Raw genomic sequence first — 17742 nt, 5'->3', positions numbered from 1 at the left:
GCCTCTCTCAAACACGCTCAGGTTCTGCTCCAACAGGCTCCCTCGCTTGACTGGGAGGCAGGCCAAAGGAATCTTCCATGCTTCCTGTGACCTCCTGCCCACCCTGCTCATGGGCTCTGACCCCTGCCTCACCCAGCCCCTCAGCTGGCCAGTGGTTTCTGGCTTGGGTCCCCAGGGCAGGGTCAAAGAAAGGACTGAAGGCTGGTCAGGACCCAGCTGGGCACCTGTCACTCCCTCTCGCCCTTGTAGGTGCCGGTAGCTGTTTTGGTGCTCCACTCAGCTGCCCACCATGGCCCGGGGGCTGCCCAGCACCGCCAGCCTGGCACGCTTCTGCCAGAAGCTGAACCGGCTGAAGACACTGGAGGAGTCCACCAGGGAGATGTCGCTGCAGCGCCACCTGACCACACTGCACCTGACCCTGCTGGGTGTGAGTGGCATGACGGGCTTTGGCCTCTATGTGCTCATGGGCACCGTGGCCAAGGAGATGGCTGGCCCTGCAGTGCTTGTGTCCTTCAGCATGGCTGCTGTGGCCTCCCTGCTGGCATCCTTTTGCTATGCGGAGTTTGGGGCACGTCCGCCTGACAGGGGCTCTGCTTACCTGTTCACCTACGTGTCCATGGGTGAGCTGTGGGCCTTCCTCATTGGCTGGAATGTGCTCCTCCGGTGCCTCATTGGTAGCGCCGCCATGGCTCGCACCTGGAGCAGCTACCTGCATGCCATCTTCAGCCACCAAATCCGCAGCTTCACTGATGGCCATGTGGGCATCTGGCAGGTGCCCTTCCTGGCCCAGTACCCAGACTTCTTGGCTGCTGGCATCATACTTTTGGCCTCCACATTCATCCTCTGTGGAGCCCGTGTCTCTTCCTGGCTCAACCGTACCTTCTCTGCCATCAGCCTGGTCGTCATCCTCTTCACCGTCATCCTGGGTTGTGTCCTGGCCCGCCTGCACAACTGGAGCACTGAGGAGGGCGGCTTTGCACCCTTTGGCTTCTCTGGCATCATGGCTGGTGCCGCCACCTGCTTCTATACCTTCGTGGGCTTTGATGTAATTGTTGGCTCCAGCGAGGTGGCCCAGAACCCACAGCGAGCCATGCCTATGGCCATTGTCATCTCTCTTGGCCTGGCGGCTGGCACCTACATTCTCACCTCCACTGTGTCCACCCTCATGGTGCCCTGGCACAGCCTGGACCCAGACTCAGTGCTCTCTGATGCCTTTTACCAGCGGGGCTATAGTTGGGCGGGCTTCATTGTGATAGCTGGTGCGATCTGCGGTAAGGGGCCCTTCCCCCTTACCGCAGGTAAGGTGGGAGGGGACAGGGTGGTGGTCCCCTGCCCTAAGCCTCCCAGGGAACATCTCCATCTGATCCTGTGTTCCCAGTTGCATCCTGGGCCCAGGAAGGGGCTAATGATTAGACTCCCCACCCAGGCTGGTTGGGAGGGACCTACTCACACCGCACAATTGTACATAGAATGTCAGCTCTGGCCACGTGTTTCCAGATCCTTTCCTGGTAGAGGACTCAGCCATCATCAGATTCTCCAGTGGGTCTGTCACCTAAACTGGGATGTCCCATTCCTGGGTGGTGAGGGGGAACAATCCAGCATCCCACATACACTCAGGCTCATGCTGAGGGCCCAGATAACCTCATGTCTGTGTTCCCAAGGGGCAAACCATGACCTGGCCCCCACTAGTGGCCCCAGGTGGGCCTGTCCACCATGCTGACCAGTCTCCCACGCTCTGCCACAGCCATGACCGCTCTCCTGCTCAGAATCCTCATTTTCCTGCCACGCATGGTCTATGCCACGGCCGCCGATGGGCTCTTCTTCCAGGTGTTTGCCCACGTGCCCCTGGATGCAGGTGTCCGTGGTGGGCATCCTGGTGTTTGGGATCCTCATGGCTTTCCGGCACTGCTGCTAGATCTCAGGGCATTGGTCCAGTTTGTGTCCATCGGCACACTGCTGGTCTACACCTTCATGGCCAGCGGCATCATCGTGCTAGCTTCCAAAAGTCCCCTCCATCCAGTTACCTGGGCCCAGTCAGCCCTGTGGGCACAGAGCAGGCCTCAGCCGCTGAGCCTGGGCAGCTGCGACCAGCCCTGAGGCCCTACCTCGGCTTCCTGGGTGGGTGCTGGCCTGGAGCCACCGTGGCTTGGGCACTTGGTGTCCTGGTGGCCTCAGCCATCACTCTGGACTGCGTGCTGGTCTTTGGGAACTCTGCCCTGCACCTCCCACTCTGGGGCTACACCCTGCTGCTCCTGCTCAGCTCCATCATGTTTCTGCTCAGTCTCCTCATCCTGGGGGCCCACCAGCAACAGCGCCAGCGGGACGCCTTCCAGGTACTTCCTCCAGCCAACACCCCTCACCCTCAGCCCAGCCAGCTCCCCTCGTCCCTTCCTCCTCTGCCATGGCAGGATGAACCAGGGATCACAGGGTGGGAGAGGCCAGCACTCCATCCCCCTCTTTCTGCATGGTGGTGGGCACTTTTCTCCAGAATCTCTAGAGGCAGAGAAAGCCTCTGTGGACTCCTGAGAAATCAGGCCCTGGGCCAGCAGACCTTCCCACAGCCCAGCCCAGCTCTGCCCTTGTCCCTCAGGTTCCCCTGGTGCCCCTGACTCCAGCCCTGAGCATCCTCCTCAACATCTTCCTCATGCTGCACCTGAGCCACCTGGTCTGGCTGAGCTTCTCCATCTGGCTGCTGATCGGTGAGTGGGGGCCAGGCTGGGAGCCCAGGTGGGCTGCAGGAGGAGGGCAAGCAGGGAAGCAGGGCTGGGGCCTGCCCTCAGGCTTGTACCCCCATTGCAGGACTCGTGATGTATTTTGGCTACGGCATCTGGCACAGCAAGGAGAACCAGCGGGAGCGGCCGGGGTTGACTGTCACACTTGACAGCCTGGAGGAGACAGCACAGGCCCTGCAGCCCCCTAGCCCTGCACCGGCCCAAGATCCTGGCTGTACAGAGCCGTCCACAAGTCCATGATGACCAGTGGGGGCCTGCCTGGGCTGGCAGCCTCTTCTATTCAGGGCAGCTTGTGTTTCCAGGCCTGCCAATGCTGGGAGTTCCTCAGGATCTTAGCCCAAGTGCCGAGCTTCGAGTCTTTGGGAGTGGGCCATGGCTGGCACTAGTGTGGTGGACTCTGCCCCGCACCTTCCAATTTATGAAGACCTCAAGCTACCTTGGCAGGTGGAGTAGGGTGGGCAGGGAAGAGGCCCCTAGCCCCTGGGATCCACAATAATAAGCGCTCAGCCAGCCACATGGCCTGTTGCCATGTCTACTGTGGCATTCTTCATGGTAATGAGTCCTAATCTGCCCCCAGGAACCAGGCAATTGTCTCCAATACATGGCAAAGATGCTGAGGTTCTGTAAAGGGGAGGTGCCAGCCCTGGGACAGCCTGAGCCAGAGACACAGCCAGGCCTGGGTCCCGGGGTTCTGCCTTCAGGCCATGCCCTCTGGCCAGATCAGAGGAGAGCTAGACACACCAGGCAGAGGGGTCCCAGGCAGGGTGTGAACAGGCACCTCCCAGGCTCCCCACATGGCCGCGTAGGGGCAGATCCATAGAGCAGAGCCAAGATACCAAGGAGGTTGCCTAGAGAGGACAGTGGAGTTCTGGGGTTCCCTTGGTTTCCCAGGGCTCCCAGAGAGCAGGGCATGTGCCTGAGGCCTCCCCCAGGATGTAGAGCCCACCTGTCTGGGTACATGCATGTCTCAGGCACAGGCCTACAGGCTCTCCTGGGGGTGCACAGCCACGTGCAGCCTGAGGCACAGCGGTTTCCAAGCTCAGGGCTGCCCGCAGCTCCCCAGCTGCCTCTCTCCAGGGCTTTGAGATAAAGGTCCGGGATGGGACCCACGCCTGCAGGTGGGGGCACAAGCGCCTGGGCCTGCTCCAGGTACTTTCTAGCCCACCTGGTGGCTGTGAGTTCCCAGTCTTTGGGGGTCCCCAGGCCCACCCTGCACCCCCACTGGTCTCCCCAAGGCCACGCTACATCTGCCATAGACGCCCCCACCTCCCCGTTCCTGCCTGTAAGGACCACACAGGAAGCTGCTGGCTCTGGTAGCTTTACTCCTCGGCTCTCTGCAGCCTTGACCTCAGCTTTCTCTGGGCCCCAAGGACGACCAGGTACCCGTGACCCAACTCCAATAAGCAGGCTCAGGGCCATGTTCTCTCACCCTGGCCTTTCTGAACCTGCCTCCCATGGATACAGCTCTGGGGACAGAGAGGAGGAGGGACCCCAAGGCTTTGCTGAGGCTCCAGGTACCAGATGATTCCAGATGCTGCCCAGCCTGAGCCCCAGCCCTGGCCCTCCCCAACCTGGCCCATGTCGCTCTACCAGCTAGCTGCCAGCATGCCCCTGGTCACCAGGGACCCATAAGAAGGCAGCCCCTTATCTCCCTGGGGTGGGTACCCCCAAATCCCTGCCCCTCCCTGGAACCAAGAGAGAGCTTGGCTTCAGCAGCCCCCATGCCTCTCCTCTAGACCATGGGCTCAGGGGCATGGGGACATTCTTCAGCAGGTGGGACTCAGGCCCCTGGGAGTATTCCAGAGCCAGAACCAGGCCAGCCCGCTGGGTGCTTCCGTGTCCTCTGTTAGGGACATTCTTTCCACCCCTTGGGCTCCACTTGAGATCTTGGTCAGAGTGTGGTCCTCGTGCAGTTGCCTCAGGCTGGGGCGGGCAGCTGCCCAGACACGATCTCAGGTGTGACCTTGGGCAGCAGTGACATATGTGTCCAGATATACAGCCTCCCCACCCCATGGCTCCCAGGAAGCCCCGTGAGCAGGTCCCATGGCTTTGGGCTGGTGGGTCTCCAAGGAGACATATAGCAGGTCCCAAAGGACCATGTACCCACCAACTCAACCCCTCCAACCTCCCCCATCCCAGCCCTCCACAGCCAGTGGGCTGCTACCAGGAAGGGGCTGGTTCTCACAAGCTGAGCAGGTTTGCACCCAAGAGGTGCCTGTGTCCTTGCCTGGGGTCCTAAGGCATGAGATCATCTGCCCACCATACTCCTTACTCCATGGATGAGGTCCAGAGCTGGGAGGGGACCTGCCCTAGGAATCCAGCCCCAGAGCAGCTGAGACGACTTCTCCTGTCAGGCTCCTTTCTCCCTTTCCTTGGACTCTGGCTGCACAGACCCCAGGGCAGGGCTGCTGAGAGGGGAGGGGCTCTACTGTGAGGGGAGTGCTGGCAGGGGGAGAAGCGCTGGGAGCCAGGCAGGGCCAGAGTTGACCACAGCCAATGTGGGGACAGCTGGTGAGCGGGGAGCTGCTGGGAACACTGGAGACAGACTGGGAAAGTGTTCTCCAGACGCACACCGGCAGGAGCCCCACTGGACCAGCGCCCTGTATCATGTTCTCCTGCAGGTCCCTATCCAAAACTGGCTGTGGTGGTCCCAAGAAGCACCCTGGCTGGAGTTGGGGTAGGGAGAGTCTGCCTGGGAGCTGAAGGGAGGAGTTCTCCCCCCACCCCCTGCCCTGGTTCTGCTAGGGCTTCATCCATGGTTCCCAAGGTTGCGCCCCCACCCTTCCCAACCCCCAACCCCACACCAGCAGACAAAGGCCACAGACCTCAGGAATGGGCGAGCAATTGGGTGCCAGGGCCACCCTGGTGACAGTGTCCAGCTCCCAGCAGCAGCAGTGGGGGCAGGTGCTGGGCCCCCTCTAAGGCACCTGGGCAGCCGGATGTGGGGGTGGGGAAGCCAGCTCTGTCTGCTCAGGGTTGGCAGTGCCTTTCGGGGCCTTTGCCTGCAGATGAGGACAGCAGGCCGGGGCTCCAGCCACCATCCTCCAAAGTGTGGCCCAGGGTCCAGCCAGGCCCGCAGCTCCCCTCCTCAGACTTGGTCCTCCAGGAGAGATGGTCTTCCCCAACCACGTACAATAGCAGCAGGTCACAGGAGAAGGGGATTTGCGAGAGGCAAGGCAGACCCATGTCCTGGCCCCCAACCTGCCATTCCGCTGCCTCCCCAGCTCTCACCCCGAGACTAAACGTCAGCACAGGGGCCCGGGTGTGCACTCCGGAGGCACACGCTTGCCGGCAGCCAGAGGGAGCCATGTTGGCCAGACTCACCACACCCAGCCAAGCCGCTCCGGTGCCCAGAGTGAGGGTTGAGGGGATGAGCCCGAGCTTCCCTGCCTGAGGGAGACCTGGACTGAGCCTCTTTGGCTGTGGCTGTTGCCCCATCCCACCCCTCACCCCTGCCTATCCCCACCCACCCTAGCCTGGCCCCTACCTGCCCAGTGATGAGGATGTTGAAGCGGATCCCGTACAGCACGGACTCTCTCTCCAGACCCTGTCCACCACGGAGCCACCAGCAATGCTAGGTCCTCTGAGACCCCTCCAGCAGCAGGCACGAGGTCCCTGATGCAGAACACGGGGCAGTAGGGGCTGAAGTGTAGGTCACAATGGCAGCACTTGAAATAGGTGGCATCCCAGGTCTCCAAGGCATTGGGCCTGAGAGGGGGTAGGGCGAGGGGGTCAGGCCAGTCAGGGGACAAGGAGGATCTGGGGCAGCCAGGACCCACCATGCTGACCTGTAGAAGTTGAACTTGCTGAAGGTGACAGTGTTTTGAAGAACAGCATGAAGTTCTCAGCCTAGAGCAGCAGGGGCTTCCCACAGGTGGGGGAGGTCAGGGGCAGGCTCTGCTGGTCCTGGGACCTGCCCTGGGTGTTGGTGACACTTACATGGGCACAGCGTCACTCTCCATGGGGCACCAGCCCTGGATCTCACAGGTCCTGTGGGTCCTGTTGAACTCCACACACTGGCCCATTTTTATGCCTTGAAAACACAAGACAAACTCCAGGCCCTCAAGTCTCCACAGGGCCTGGGAAGTGCGTGGGCAGGGGGCTGTTGGCAGAAAGAAGAGACGCAGAGGCACCACTGGGCCTACATGCGGGAGACACCAAGGGTCCCAGCACGGCCCCCTGAAACCCCACCCCAGTGGAGGCGCTGGAAGACAGGCCTACAGATGTGGCTGTGCGTCCCCGTCTCCTCTTCAGGACAGTCTTTGTCAGCCCAGCGGTTCACCAGTGGGGTGGAGGGTGCTGAGGTGATGAGAGAATAGCGTCACCCAGGCCCAGGAGGTGTCTCCTCTTCGTCACCCAGCCCTGCATTCCCCAGGGACATGCTACTCCCCTGCTTAACTTTCCGGTGTCCCCTGAGTCTGATGGCACATGGGAAAGCTGCAGGGTGCAAAGAGAAGGTAGTGGTCAGAGGGGGGAGAGTGAGCAGGCCCGGGCAGATCAGGGTGCAGTGCTGTATCCCAAGGCAGAGCAAGACTCCTTCCATTCTGATATTACTGTTCTTGGTGGGAGCGGAAGTGACTCCTCAGGGCCCAGCTTCTCTGGTGCAAATAGGATGACAGAATAGGGAAGGTGGAGGGACCCTGGGAGGCTAAGTTCATGCCAGGGTGGAGGTGCTGGGCGTGGCAGACAAAGGGCGGGACCCTTATCGGAGGACTTTTAGTGATGTGGGACCCCACGCACTGTCCAAGGGACCACAGGCTAGTCCCTTCCAGGCTTGTTCTGCTGTGAAACAGGGACATTACTGCCTGTACACGGTCACAGAGTTCTGGGCATCAGCAAGGAGGGGATGGTGGCGAGCTTTCTGGGAGTCCCAGACCTGCAGAGGAAGCGCCCTCAAGCGTCAGGCACTCGCACAGACAAGGTTCTGCCAGGTGGAGGGTGGACGCCTCTGTCCAGGGCCCCGGGCTCATGGGCAGCAGGAGGAACGCAGCACCAGGGTGGCAGGGAAGGCTCGAGGACGTGGTGACCACCATCACGGAAAGGGAGACTTCCCAGGGTGGAAAGCAAGGGCTGGCAGGCTCTGACGGTGTCACCTGTGAGGGCTCAGCCTGGCTGCTGCGTGGAGCGTACCTGGGGGCCCACAAGCAGACCACAGGCACAGCGGGGGCAGCAGGGAAACCCGTCAGGAGACGGAATGGACAGGAGGAGGGGCAGGGAGGTGGGGAGTCGGGTCCAGCTTTGGCCCTGGTAGACGGCATGGCCCTCAGTGGATGGAAAGAGGCTGCAGTGGGAGAGGGAGAGGGTTTCTCCTTGGACGTGGTGGGCGTGCATCAGGAGGCAGCTGTGCTCGGGGCAGGTGGTCACCGGGGCTACAGCTGGGGCGTCAACAGAACAGAGGTGGAAACTAGGGCTGTAGAGGATCTGGGTGGGGGTAAAAGGGGCCAGAAATGCAGCATGGGAAGGGCAGAGGAGGAGACAGACCACAGTGCCCAGGTCAGGGAGAAGAGCTTTAGGGGCCCCAGGCCCCTCCACATCAAGCTCAAGCCTTTAGTTCCCAGGCCCCCCACTTTTCCAGGTGCACCTTTGTGAATGCAGTACCTCTGGCCTGTCTTCCTGCCCCGTCTCCTTGTACACCTGGAAACCTCTTACACATCCTCGAGACCCCTGTCCAGGGCCACTCCTCTGTCAGGCCCTTCCTGAGCCCGGCCGGGTGACAGGGCCAGCACTCCCTCTGGCATCATGTGCCCCTCTTGTACACATTCGTTGCAAGAGTGGTGTCAGAGGTGTCAGCGCCTGGCAGCAACACCAAGGCACCCACCTGTGACAGCTCCACGAAGTCAGCCATGTCCCACAGCCGGTTCCCCAGCTCCTCAATCTGGGACACGGAAACCCTTTGAGTTTGGTGATGATGGAAATCGGGGGTCCAGGTCCTGATCCTGGTAGCCTTTTGTGGCAAGGAGGGCCCACCTGGGGAGGAGGCAATGGGCAGTGTGGTGTGTCCCGGCACTCAGTGAGCAGTGGCAGAGCTGGGCCCCACCCACTCAGCCCCTAAACCCTGTAGGCTCCCAGCACAGAGTTCAGAGCCACCGCCTCTTCTCCACCCTCATTTCCACCCCAAACACCCTGCACAGCCCAGAAGCCCTGGCCATGCATCGGAGAGCCAATGCTCTCAGACCCAGATGCCCACCACCACCTCCTTCACCAGCCTTCACCCTCCCCTGCCCCGGCCACCCCCAGCTCCCTCCTTAAACGCTCGCCTGACCCAGCCACCACTGTGGTCTTTCTCAGGGGCCCCAGGGCTCCAGCTCTTGCAGGAGCCAGGGACTACCTCCTGCCCCTCCCGGGGCCTCCTGGGCAGAGTGAGACCCATCCTGCTCTTTGCCCAGAGCCCAACACGGGGCTGGGGACAAGGCCCAGGAAAGGAGGCAGGTGGGCACAGAGGAGGACACGAGCACGCGGCTTGCTCTTGTACCTGCTGCCTCTAGACAGACGGAGATCCTTCCTTCTGCCCCCACCCTGTCCCAACCTGCCCCCTCCACTACCGCCAATCCAGCCCCTGAGGAGTAACCCCCTCCCTCAGCCCAGCAGGACCAGTCACGGTCCCTCCAGCCAACCTGCCCAGGAGCCACTCTCTTACCCCACCAGAGAGAAGATGACCTCGAGCTGCAGCAGCCTCTGCAGGGCGCCCACCCCCCAGTTCCTGGTCATCACCTACTTCTCAGTTTGTAATCCAGAAGCCCCCAGCAGGTCACAGCCCCTGGGGAGCCCACGCTCTCAGCTCCTGCTGGCTGCTGGGGAGCAGGGTCAGCAGAGCAGCTGCAGCCCCAGCTGAACAGGAGGTAACGCAGGCGCCCAGGCCAGGCCAGGCCAGCAGCTGTTACAGGGACACTCCCACTGGGGGCAGGACCCAGCCCCACCCCCGCCCTGGGCTCAGTGCCCACCCCCAGCTGCCCTGGGCCTCCCTTCCTTTCCAGACTCCCTCTGTCTGGCACTGCGAGTCAGAGAGGAGCAGCCCCTCTCCCCTGCCCTCTGGCCTCACTTCCTTGGGGGCTGAGGGGATGACAGCTGTTATAGGTACATTGAGAAGGAGACAGGGGGGTCGTAGCGGCCCAGAGGAGGGATCAAGGAGAGCTTCAGGAAGAAGGGACCTCTGAGCTGACACCCGCAGATTCTGAAGTTCAACAAGCACAGCTGGGGAGGAATGTTGCTGGAGGAGAAAGCCGCATATGCGACGCTGGAGCCTGAGAGAGAACTGGGACCCACAGAGTGGGAGCGTGACTCTGGCTCCAGAGAGGAGGGTGGCTGGCTCTGCAAGGTTCCCAGGCCCTCCTGTGTGATGCTGGGCAGAGCTGCCCCACCCCCCTAGCACAGAGACTAAAGCCCAGCTCTGGAGTCAGGCATGGTCCCCAGTCCGCAGAAGGGAGGTGACGCTGGATCCACACGGGACGGCAGGGGGAACAAGCGCCGGCGAGGAGGCCAGTCCTGCACCTGGCCCATGGGGCGCGCCCTTCTGCGCCCTGACCAGGAGCAGGCTCAAGGGCAGCATGGGCCAGCGCTGGTTTCTGCAGCACCAACAGCACGGGGTTGCCTGGGCCACAGCCTACTGGCTGCTGGCCACGCCTGTTCACTGCACGCCACATTCAATTGGTCCATACCGCCCGCGGGTCCGCCCACATCCCCGGATGTGCTCTAGGTGGTGCCTGGCTCAGGCCCAGCCTCAGTGCCAGAGACTGCGAACTGGTCATAACCATGAGGGGTCCCTGTGAAAGGTCTGGGGAGAACGAAGAGCAGGAGGAACAAGCGGCGGCGGCTGCTGGGCGTCCTGCAGGGGTCCTGGAGGCCGAGGAGGGTTCAGATGCAGATTCAGACTCCTACCTGAAGACAGTTGCCCCAGGCCAGTGGGTTCAGGCCTGTATCCTCACCTTGGGGGCTTCCAGGCAGGGGTGGAGGGGGCAGGCTGGGGCCAAGGGTGCGGACGACCCTTGTCCAGCAGAGAGCGCATCCCTCTGTGGGACCCCTTCAGGGCAGCCCGCGGCTCCTCCAGCCCCCTGCCCTCCTGGAAATGCTCTTGGCAGCATCAGTTGTTCCACCATCAGAACACGCTTCCAGAATGATGTTAAAATACAAAAACCTAGCCAAACCATCTAAGAAGGGGTGTCCCACCCTTTCCTGAAATGAGATCAGGGCTGGGTTTTACCAACCCACAGGAGAAACTAAGCTGATGGATGTATAGAACTTAGAGAAGGAATAAACGAAGGTAAAATAAAACAATGTTCAGTTTTTATTTTTCTTATTCTTAACTGATCTAACAGATTCATTTTGTTCAAAATAATAATCGTAAAATTAAATTTAGTGATAATAGGTCATGGATAAGAGAACTGTAGGAGAGCCATTTTATAAGCGATGGGAGGGAGAAACTGGGGAGACTGTCATAAGGGAGCTGCACTAACCATGAAGAAACACAGTGTTATTTCAAAGTGAACTGAGCTTAGTTGTAAATTTATATTGTAAGCTCTAGGGAAACCATTTAAAAACTTTAAAAGAAGTGTAAATCATATGCTAAAAGAAAAGAAAAAGAGGAATCATATAAAATGCTCAATTAAAACCAGAGAAGACAAAAAATGATTTAAAAAGTGCAAAACAAAAAAAGAAAGATCAAAAGCAACGGATAGAAACAGTTGCAAATATGGTGGATATTAATCCAACTATATCAATCATCACTTTAAATAGAAATGGTCTAAATACAGCCACTAAGAGACAGAGACCATGAGAATGGATTAAAAAACTAAGAAGGAACCACATGCTGTCCACAAGAAACCCACCTTCATTATAAACACACAGAGAGGTTAGAATTAAAGGACACAACAAGATCAGCCAGGAACACACATCCAAAGAAAGCTAGAGCGGCTGAATTAACGTCAGACAAAGCCGACTTCAGAACAAGGAAAATTCTCAGGGATAAAGAATGGCATTCCATAATGTTAAAGGGGTCAATTCTCCAAGAAGACGTAACAGTCCTTAAGATACATGCATCTAACAACAGAACATCAAAATATGTGAGGAAAAACCTATAAAACTGCAAAGAGAAATAGACAAATCCACTATCCTAGAGGACAGACACAGAAATAGACAAATCCACCACTACAGCAGAAAACACTGCTCTCTCAGGAACTGATAGAGGCAGCAGGAGAAAACCAGTCAGGACAAACTGAACTGTTCACCATCAACTGGATCTGATTAACATTTATAAAATACTGCATCCAACAAAGAATATTCAGTCTTCAAAAGCTCATCCTGAACATTCACCAGACAGACCACATTCTGGCTTAAAAAAGCCCACACCTCAGCAAATTTAAAACAATAGAAATCAGATAAAGTATTTCTCAGACCAAAAAGCACTTCCAAGTAGGAAACAAAAACAGAAAGATAGCTGGAAAATCCCAAAATATTTGCAGATTAAACAAAACATGGATCAAAAAAAGAAGTCTCAAGAGAAATTGCAAATATTTTCCACTAAATGAAAATGAACATACAGCTTATCAAAACGTGTGGAACGCAGTGAAAGCAGTACCCAGAGGGAAATTTATAGCATTGCACGCATAGATTAGAAACAAGAAAGATCTGAAACAATAATCTAAGCTAGAGGACCAGGAAGAAAGTAAGCCTAAAACAAACAAAGAGAGGAAATAATAAAAATTACAGCAGAAATTAATGACACTGAAAATAGGAAATCAATAGTGAAATCAATAAATATGAAACTAGTTCTTTGAAAAGATCAAAAGAATGGATAAACCTCTAGCCAGGCTAACTGAAAGAAAAAAGAGAGAAACACAAATTAGTAATATCAGGAATGAGAGAGGGGCTATAATTACTGATCCCATGAACATTAAAAGTCATCTTCCCTGATGAGTTCTGTTGGATCTATAGCAAATCTTCAAATGAACTAATTCAAATCTTTCCCTAACACTTTCACATTTGCCCTTTAATTTATATAAACAAAATATTGATGAAGATATGATTTAATGTTTAAATCATTTCCAACTGGTAAGACTCTGTTATTCATAAATTAGACATCACCAACATGCAAAACTTTTGGGATTCAAAGGACACCATTAAGAAAGTGAAAAGACAATCCACAATACAGAGAAAAAGTTGCAACTCACACCTGATAAGAAACATACCTAGAATACATAAAGAACTATGACAACTCAGGTATAAAAAGACAAATAACCCAATTTAAAAATGGGCCAATGAGCTGAACAGACATTTCTCCAAAGATATGCAAATGGCCACTGAGCACGTGAAAAGATGTCAACATCATTAGCCATCAGAGAAACACCAATCAAAACCACAGTGTGATATCATTTCACACCTGTAGGATGGCTATAATCAAAAAGACATATGGTATGTGTTGGTGAGGATGTGGAGAAACCAGAACCCTCACACACTGGCAGGAATGTAAATGGTGCAGTCACTTTGGAAAAACGTCTTGCAGGTATTCAAATAGTGAAACAGACAGTTACCATGTGACCCAGCAATTCCACCCCTGGGTATACATCATGAACGCAGATAGCCACACAAAAACTTGTACAGGAATGTTCATAGCAGCAATATTCATAATAGCCAAAAAGTGGAAACAACTCAAATGTCCCTCAACAGAGGAAAGGAGAAATACCCTGTGCTACAGCCACACAGTGGATATTATTCAGCATCAGAATCAATGAAGGGCTGACACATGCTACAACATGGATGGACCCTGAAACCATTATGCTGAGTGAAAGAAGCCAGACACAGAAGGTCACACATTGTACAATTCCACTGATATGGAATGTTCAAAATGGGCCAAACCATAAAACAGAAAGTGAATTTGTGTTTGCCTAGTGGGGGTTAGGGGAAATGGGACTGTCTCCTAACGAGGAACGTCATTCTCTTAGGGGGATGATGGGAAACTTCCAGAATCGATGGTGATGATGTTGCAGAATTCTGTGAATATTCTAAAAAACACTGAATTGCACACTTTCGAGTGTGACTTGTATTGTATGTGAACTATATCTCACTAAAGCTGGTACCATGACTAACACACTGCATTGTGCATTGTCATAGAAAGTATGCCCCAGAAGGGAGCACAGAATCTTGTTCACTCACTTTAAAGGATCTGAACTAGGGTAACGAAAACCCAGAGGAATTCTGTTAGTTAACATTCTAGGAAACATGACATCCTGAAATATTCATGAGGATTTCCATGTTTTAACGTTTTTTACAAAAAGGCACCTAAGGTTTAAAGAAACATATTCACAAGTGTCAGGAAAGAATCATCATCACTCAGGGGGAGGGGAACACGGGGAAGTCATCAAATGGGAGAGAAGTGTACGAGTTTGTGTCACATGAGTGTGCACCCTGAATATGAAAGTGGACCCACATTTATTACTGCTTAACCCAAAAGATGACCTCAGAAGTCAAATAGCACAGTTAACAATACCTGTTTCAAAAGCATCAGTTTCTGAAAAACTAAAATATTAAGAAATAAATACTTTGCAATCATGAAGAACTGAATCTTCTAAATTCCCAGTTTTAACACCAAAAACTCCTGAAGATTCCATTGCATACTCCTTGGAGTGACTCTCCTCCTCCTGGTTGGAATGGATTCTGGAAGTGATAGACGCCTTAAGGATAAAACTAGAAAGAATCCAACGGTGTTTTTAAAAGGCTATTTGTTGATCCTGAATCTAATCCTAAACTTTGTATCAGAAAACAGACATCAATGCAGATCACCAGAACCAGCAGGCAGAGCAGCAAAGGATCATGAATAATTCAGTACTTTTGCAGTGATAGTTCAGGACTTGTGTCTATTAAGATTCATCAGGCTTTAATGTACTTCTCACGAGTGATCAAAAACAAACGCATTCAGATTTGTCACAAAGGTGTGTTCCTGTTCTTCATACCAATCTTTGTACCCCCCTTAGTTCACGTGACCATCACGGACCACAGTACACTCCCCTGGGCGCACACTGCTCTCCAGGGCCGAGGTGCCTGAGGTGCTGGAGCCACGGAAGTCCCCGCTGCTTAGCCAGGTGACAGCTCCAAGCTCTGCCTCCTCCACTTCTGCCCTGGGCAGGTTAGGAGGACCCACGCCCACCCCAGCCCGGGCCTCTCAGGTGGTTGTCATGACCCAGTCAAGGTTTAATGACTTTTAGGGCCCAGGGTCACCAACTATGAACACACAAAGAAGCTACTCTCTACGCACATTACGATCATATCAAGGAACATTCTTGACACTAAAAACGAAGAATGTTGTTTCCAGAATAAAGGACAGACCTTCCTGTGAAACAGCAGTTGCCAAGCTTCCCCTGATGTGTGTGTGTACATAACATATAAATCACACACACCCACGCCTTTCTAAGGGGTTTCCTCTTCTCTAAATGGAGATGATGACTAAGCTACCTCCCAGGGATGTGGTGAGAATTAAGCACAGGGACAGTGTTGGATCCAGTCCCAGCAGAGAGTAAGAGGGAAGAAGTGTCAGCCACCTGATTCTCACACACACGTCTCCTCCTGTACTTGATCTGCTCACTGCCCTCTGTCAGGGGATACTGTCATGGGCTAGCCTGGAGCAGAGCCTGGTCGTGGGAACCAGGCCTTGGAGAGGCCTGGGTGGGGACACCAGGTCACTGGGCAGGGGCTCCATGGTTTCATTTGTACAATGCAGGGACAGCCCTTGGAATGCAAAGAAGGAAATGCTGAGGGCAGAGGGAGCCCCAGGAGCAGCTGCCTCAGGTCCCCAGGAAGAGTAGAACCGCAGCCCCCACCACAGCAGGAAGGCCCGAGAGTCTTACCCAAGCGCAGGAGCCCATGGCTAACTGCATGCAGCCCCACAGGAAGGCCAGCAGCACAGCACAGGCGGGCTCACGGAAGGTGCAGAAGGAGACCAGGAGGGACATGATGGCTGTGGGGCCCAGAGTCACATCCCGGGAGGTGCCCGGGAAGAAATGCAGGGAGCACCCATGAAGGCAGGGCAGAGGCCGTACTGTGGGGAAGAGAGAGGGATGAGCATCCAGGAGGCAGGCGGCACGCCCACGGGGTCCCTGTGGTTGTCGTCTGAGCAAAGGAGTCTGTGTGTCCACTGGGTACTTGGGGCACACCAGTGCACACAGGCAGGGTAAACGCTCACTCTCTATTATCCACAGTGTGACCTGCAGGGATCAGGGGACCTCTTTTCTCCCCCACCAAAATGGGGCCCTGGGTGCCACCTGCAGGAGCACAAAGGCCTGTGAGCTTCTGTGTGTGAGTCTGAGAAAGCGTTCTTAAGGCTGCAGTGAGTCATCCCGCTGCCCCATCAGGAAATCCAGAACTAGCCGGGTGCCTAAGTGTGACAAGTGTGACAAGAGCAGTTACAGGGACGAGTGTCTGCCCAAAGGCAGTCACAGGCTCTAGATTGTAAACCAAGGCTTCTTGGCCCCATGGGGCTGGAACCCTGGGTGCCCCGCTTGTCTGGAGGGGATACTATGCATTTCTACTCTGCTTCTGGGTGGGCTCTGAGGCTTGGAGTGGGGTCAGGGCTTGGGGAGGGCATGTGGCCAGCAGCAAGGACAGACTTCTCATCCGGGGCAGGAGTCAGGCCACCTCAGCATAGGCCAGCGCCTGGGGAATGACCTTGAGCCCCACCAAGAACCTGGCAATGAAGCCCATCTTCAGCCACTGCACACAGGGACAGCCAGGTGGGGATGGACAGCTTTCTCTGCAGGGCAGCAGCGGGGCAGCAGAGGGCTGGCTGGGCCAGGCAGGGGCCTGAGGGCCTGGCCTAGCTGCAACTTCCCAGAAGACGGCATGCCTGAGGGCGACACAGACCAGCAGTCAGGGTCCAGGCTTCAAAGAACCCAGCAATAGGGCCGGGGGGCCAGGGACGTCAGGAGAGGCACAACCTGTCTCCCCTCCAGGGGGTCTGACCCAGATGGTTAAATCCCCTCTTGCTGGTCTGAGATGGGAAGCCAACCACCTGTGCAGAGGGGGCCTCAACCAAAGGTGGAGTGTCACTCTCCCCTGCTCACTGCTCCTAGGTGAGCAAACTCTAGGTACCCAAACCCTAGGTGCCTTCTCTCCCTCCATCAACGCTGGCTGGGAAGAATGTGAGAAAGGATTTCTCAATGAGAAGCCTAAACGCTAATTAGACTCAAGGTTTCTCCTCCTGGGAGAATTTGTTTGCTTTTCTTTTTTCCCCTCCCCAGAGAATTTAACGGGGAGCAGTGCAGAGAGAAGCAAGGTCCAGGGTGCACCCTCGCCTGGCTGGTGGGGTGTGGGTGGGGGGATTGGAGGCCCTGAGAGACCAGAAAATTTCCACGGGCGCAACATGGGGGACTCCACTCACTAAGGTGGGCTGCAGTGCTGGAGGGGGTGTCTCCTATCCTGAGGCCCCGTCTTACCTGTGGCATTTGCATCCCTATGAAGGTCCCATGGATTCTAGTTGTTTCTGGAGAACTTTAGAGGCTCCTCGATTAATTCAGGGTGCGCAGCATTCTTTAGGATCCCGGCGCCCCCTGTCGCAGAGCCGGCCTCAGAGCCCCCTCACCCCGCGCCCCGGGAGGCGGCTCTGGACAGAACCCGGCCGCCACCCCCGAAGCCGCCTGCCCGAACCCTGGGGTCTAAGGGTGGGACCCCACGCCGGCTAACGGTCCGCGGCCCGCCAGGCCCAGCAAGGGGGAGGGCGGCGGGGACCCAGGTGGGGACGCGGTGGGTGGAGAATGGGGGTCCCCGGTGGAGGCCCCCGCACCCTCGGACTCCGCACCGCCCCTGGAGTCCGCTGCGCCAGGGGCGACCCCGGCCCGTCCCCGGCAGCTCGCCCACCACGTGCCGGGCCTGCCGCCCGCCGCGGACTCACTTGTCGCCGCAGCTCGCGGTCTCTGGATGTCGCCTCAACCGCGTCCGCAGGAACCACAGAGGGAGGGGGAGCGAGGGGCGGGGCCTGAGGTGCACATGTCCTGGGGCGGGGCCGGGAAGTCCGGGGGTGGGGCCTTGA

At 56.2% G+C, this 17742-nt stretch overlaps 1 protein-coding gene and 1 long non-coding RNA gene across 3 annotated transcripts; one reads left to right on the top strand and one right to left on the bottom strand.

Annotated features, from left to right (window-relative positions):
* The first annotated feature begins 238 nt into the window (after window positions 1–238).
* On the top strand, window positions 239–3238 carry LOC131398406 (cationic amino acid transporter 4-like). The gene is given in 7 exon segments (XM_058531912.1): window positions 239–1271; window positions 1745–1841; window positions 1843–1898; window positions 1901–1993; window positions 1996–2333; window positions 2591–2699; window positions 2800–3238. Coding segments are annotated over 7 exon segments (1848 nt in total). The 5' UTR covers window positions 239–289; the 3' UTR covers window positions 2973–3238.
* A 3343-nt stretch (window positions 3239–6581) lies between these two features.
* LOC131398414 (uncharacterized) lies at window positions 6582–17621 on the bottom strand. 2 transcript variants are annotated; one of them, XR_009216873.1, is made up of 3 exons: window positions 17605–17621; window positions 8551–8699; window positions 6582–7169 (listed from the first exon to the last, which is right to left on the bottom strand). It is a non-coding gene; the product is annotated as an uncharacterized LOC131398414 (long non-coding RNA). The 2 variants fall into 2 exon arrangements; XR_009216872.1 differs by lacking the exon at window positions 17605–17621 and adding an exon at window positions 8995–9110.
* Between the last annotated feature and the right edge of the window lie 121 nt (window positions 17622–17742).

Source organism: Diceros bicornis, chromosome 35, assembly GCF_020826845.1.
Source record: "Diceros bicornis minor isolate mBicDic1 chromosome 35, mDicBic1.mat.cur, whole genome shotgun sequence".
Taxonomy (NCBI): Eukaryota; Metazoa; Chordata; class Mammalia; order Perissodactyla; family Rhinocerotidae; genus Diceros; species Diceros bicornis.
This window is presented reverse-complemented; position numbering and strand designations above follow the sequence as displayed.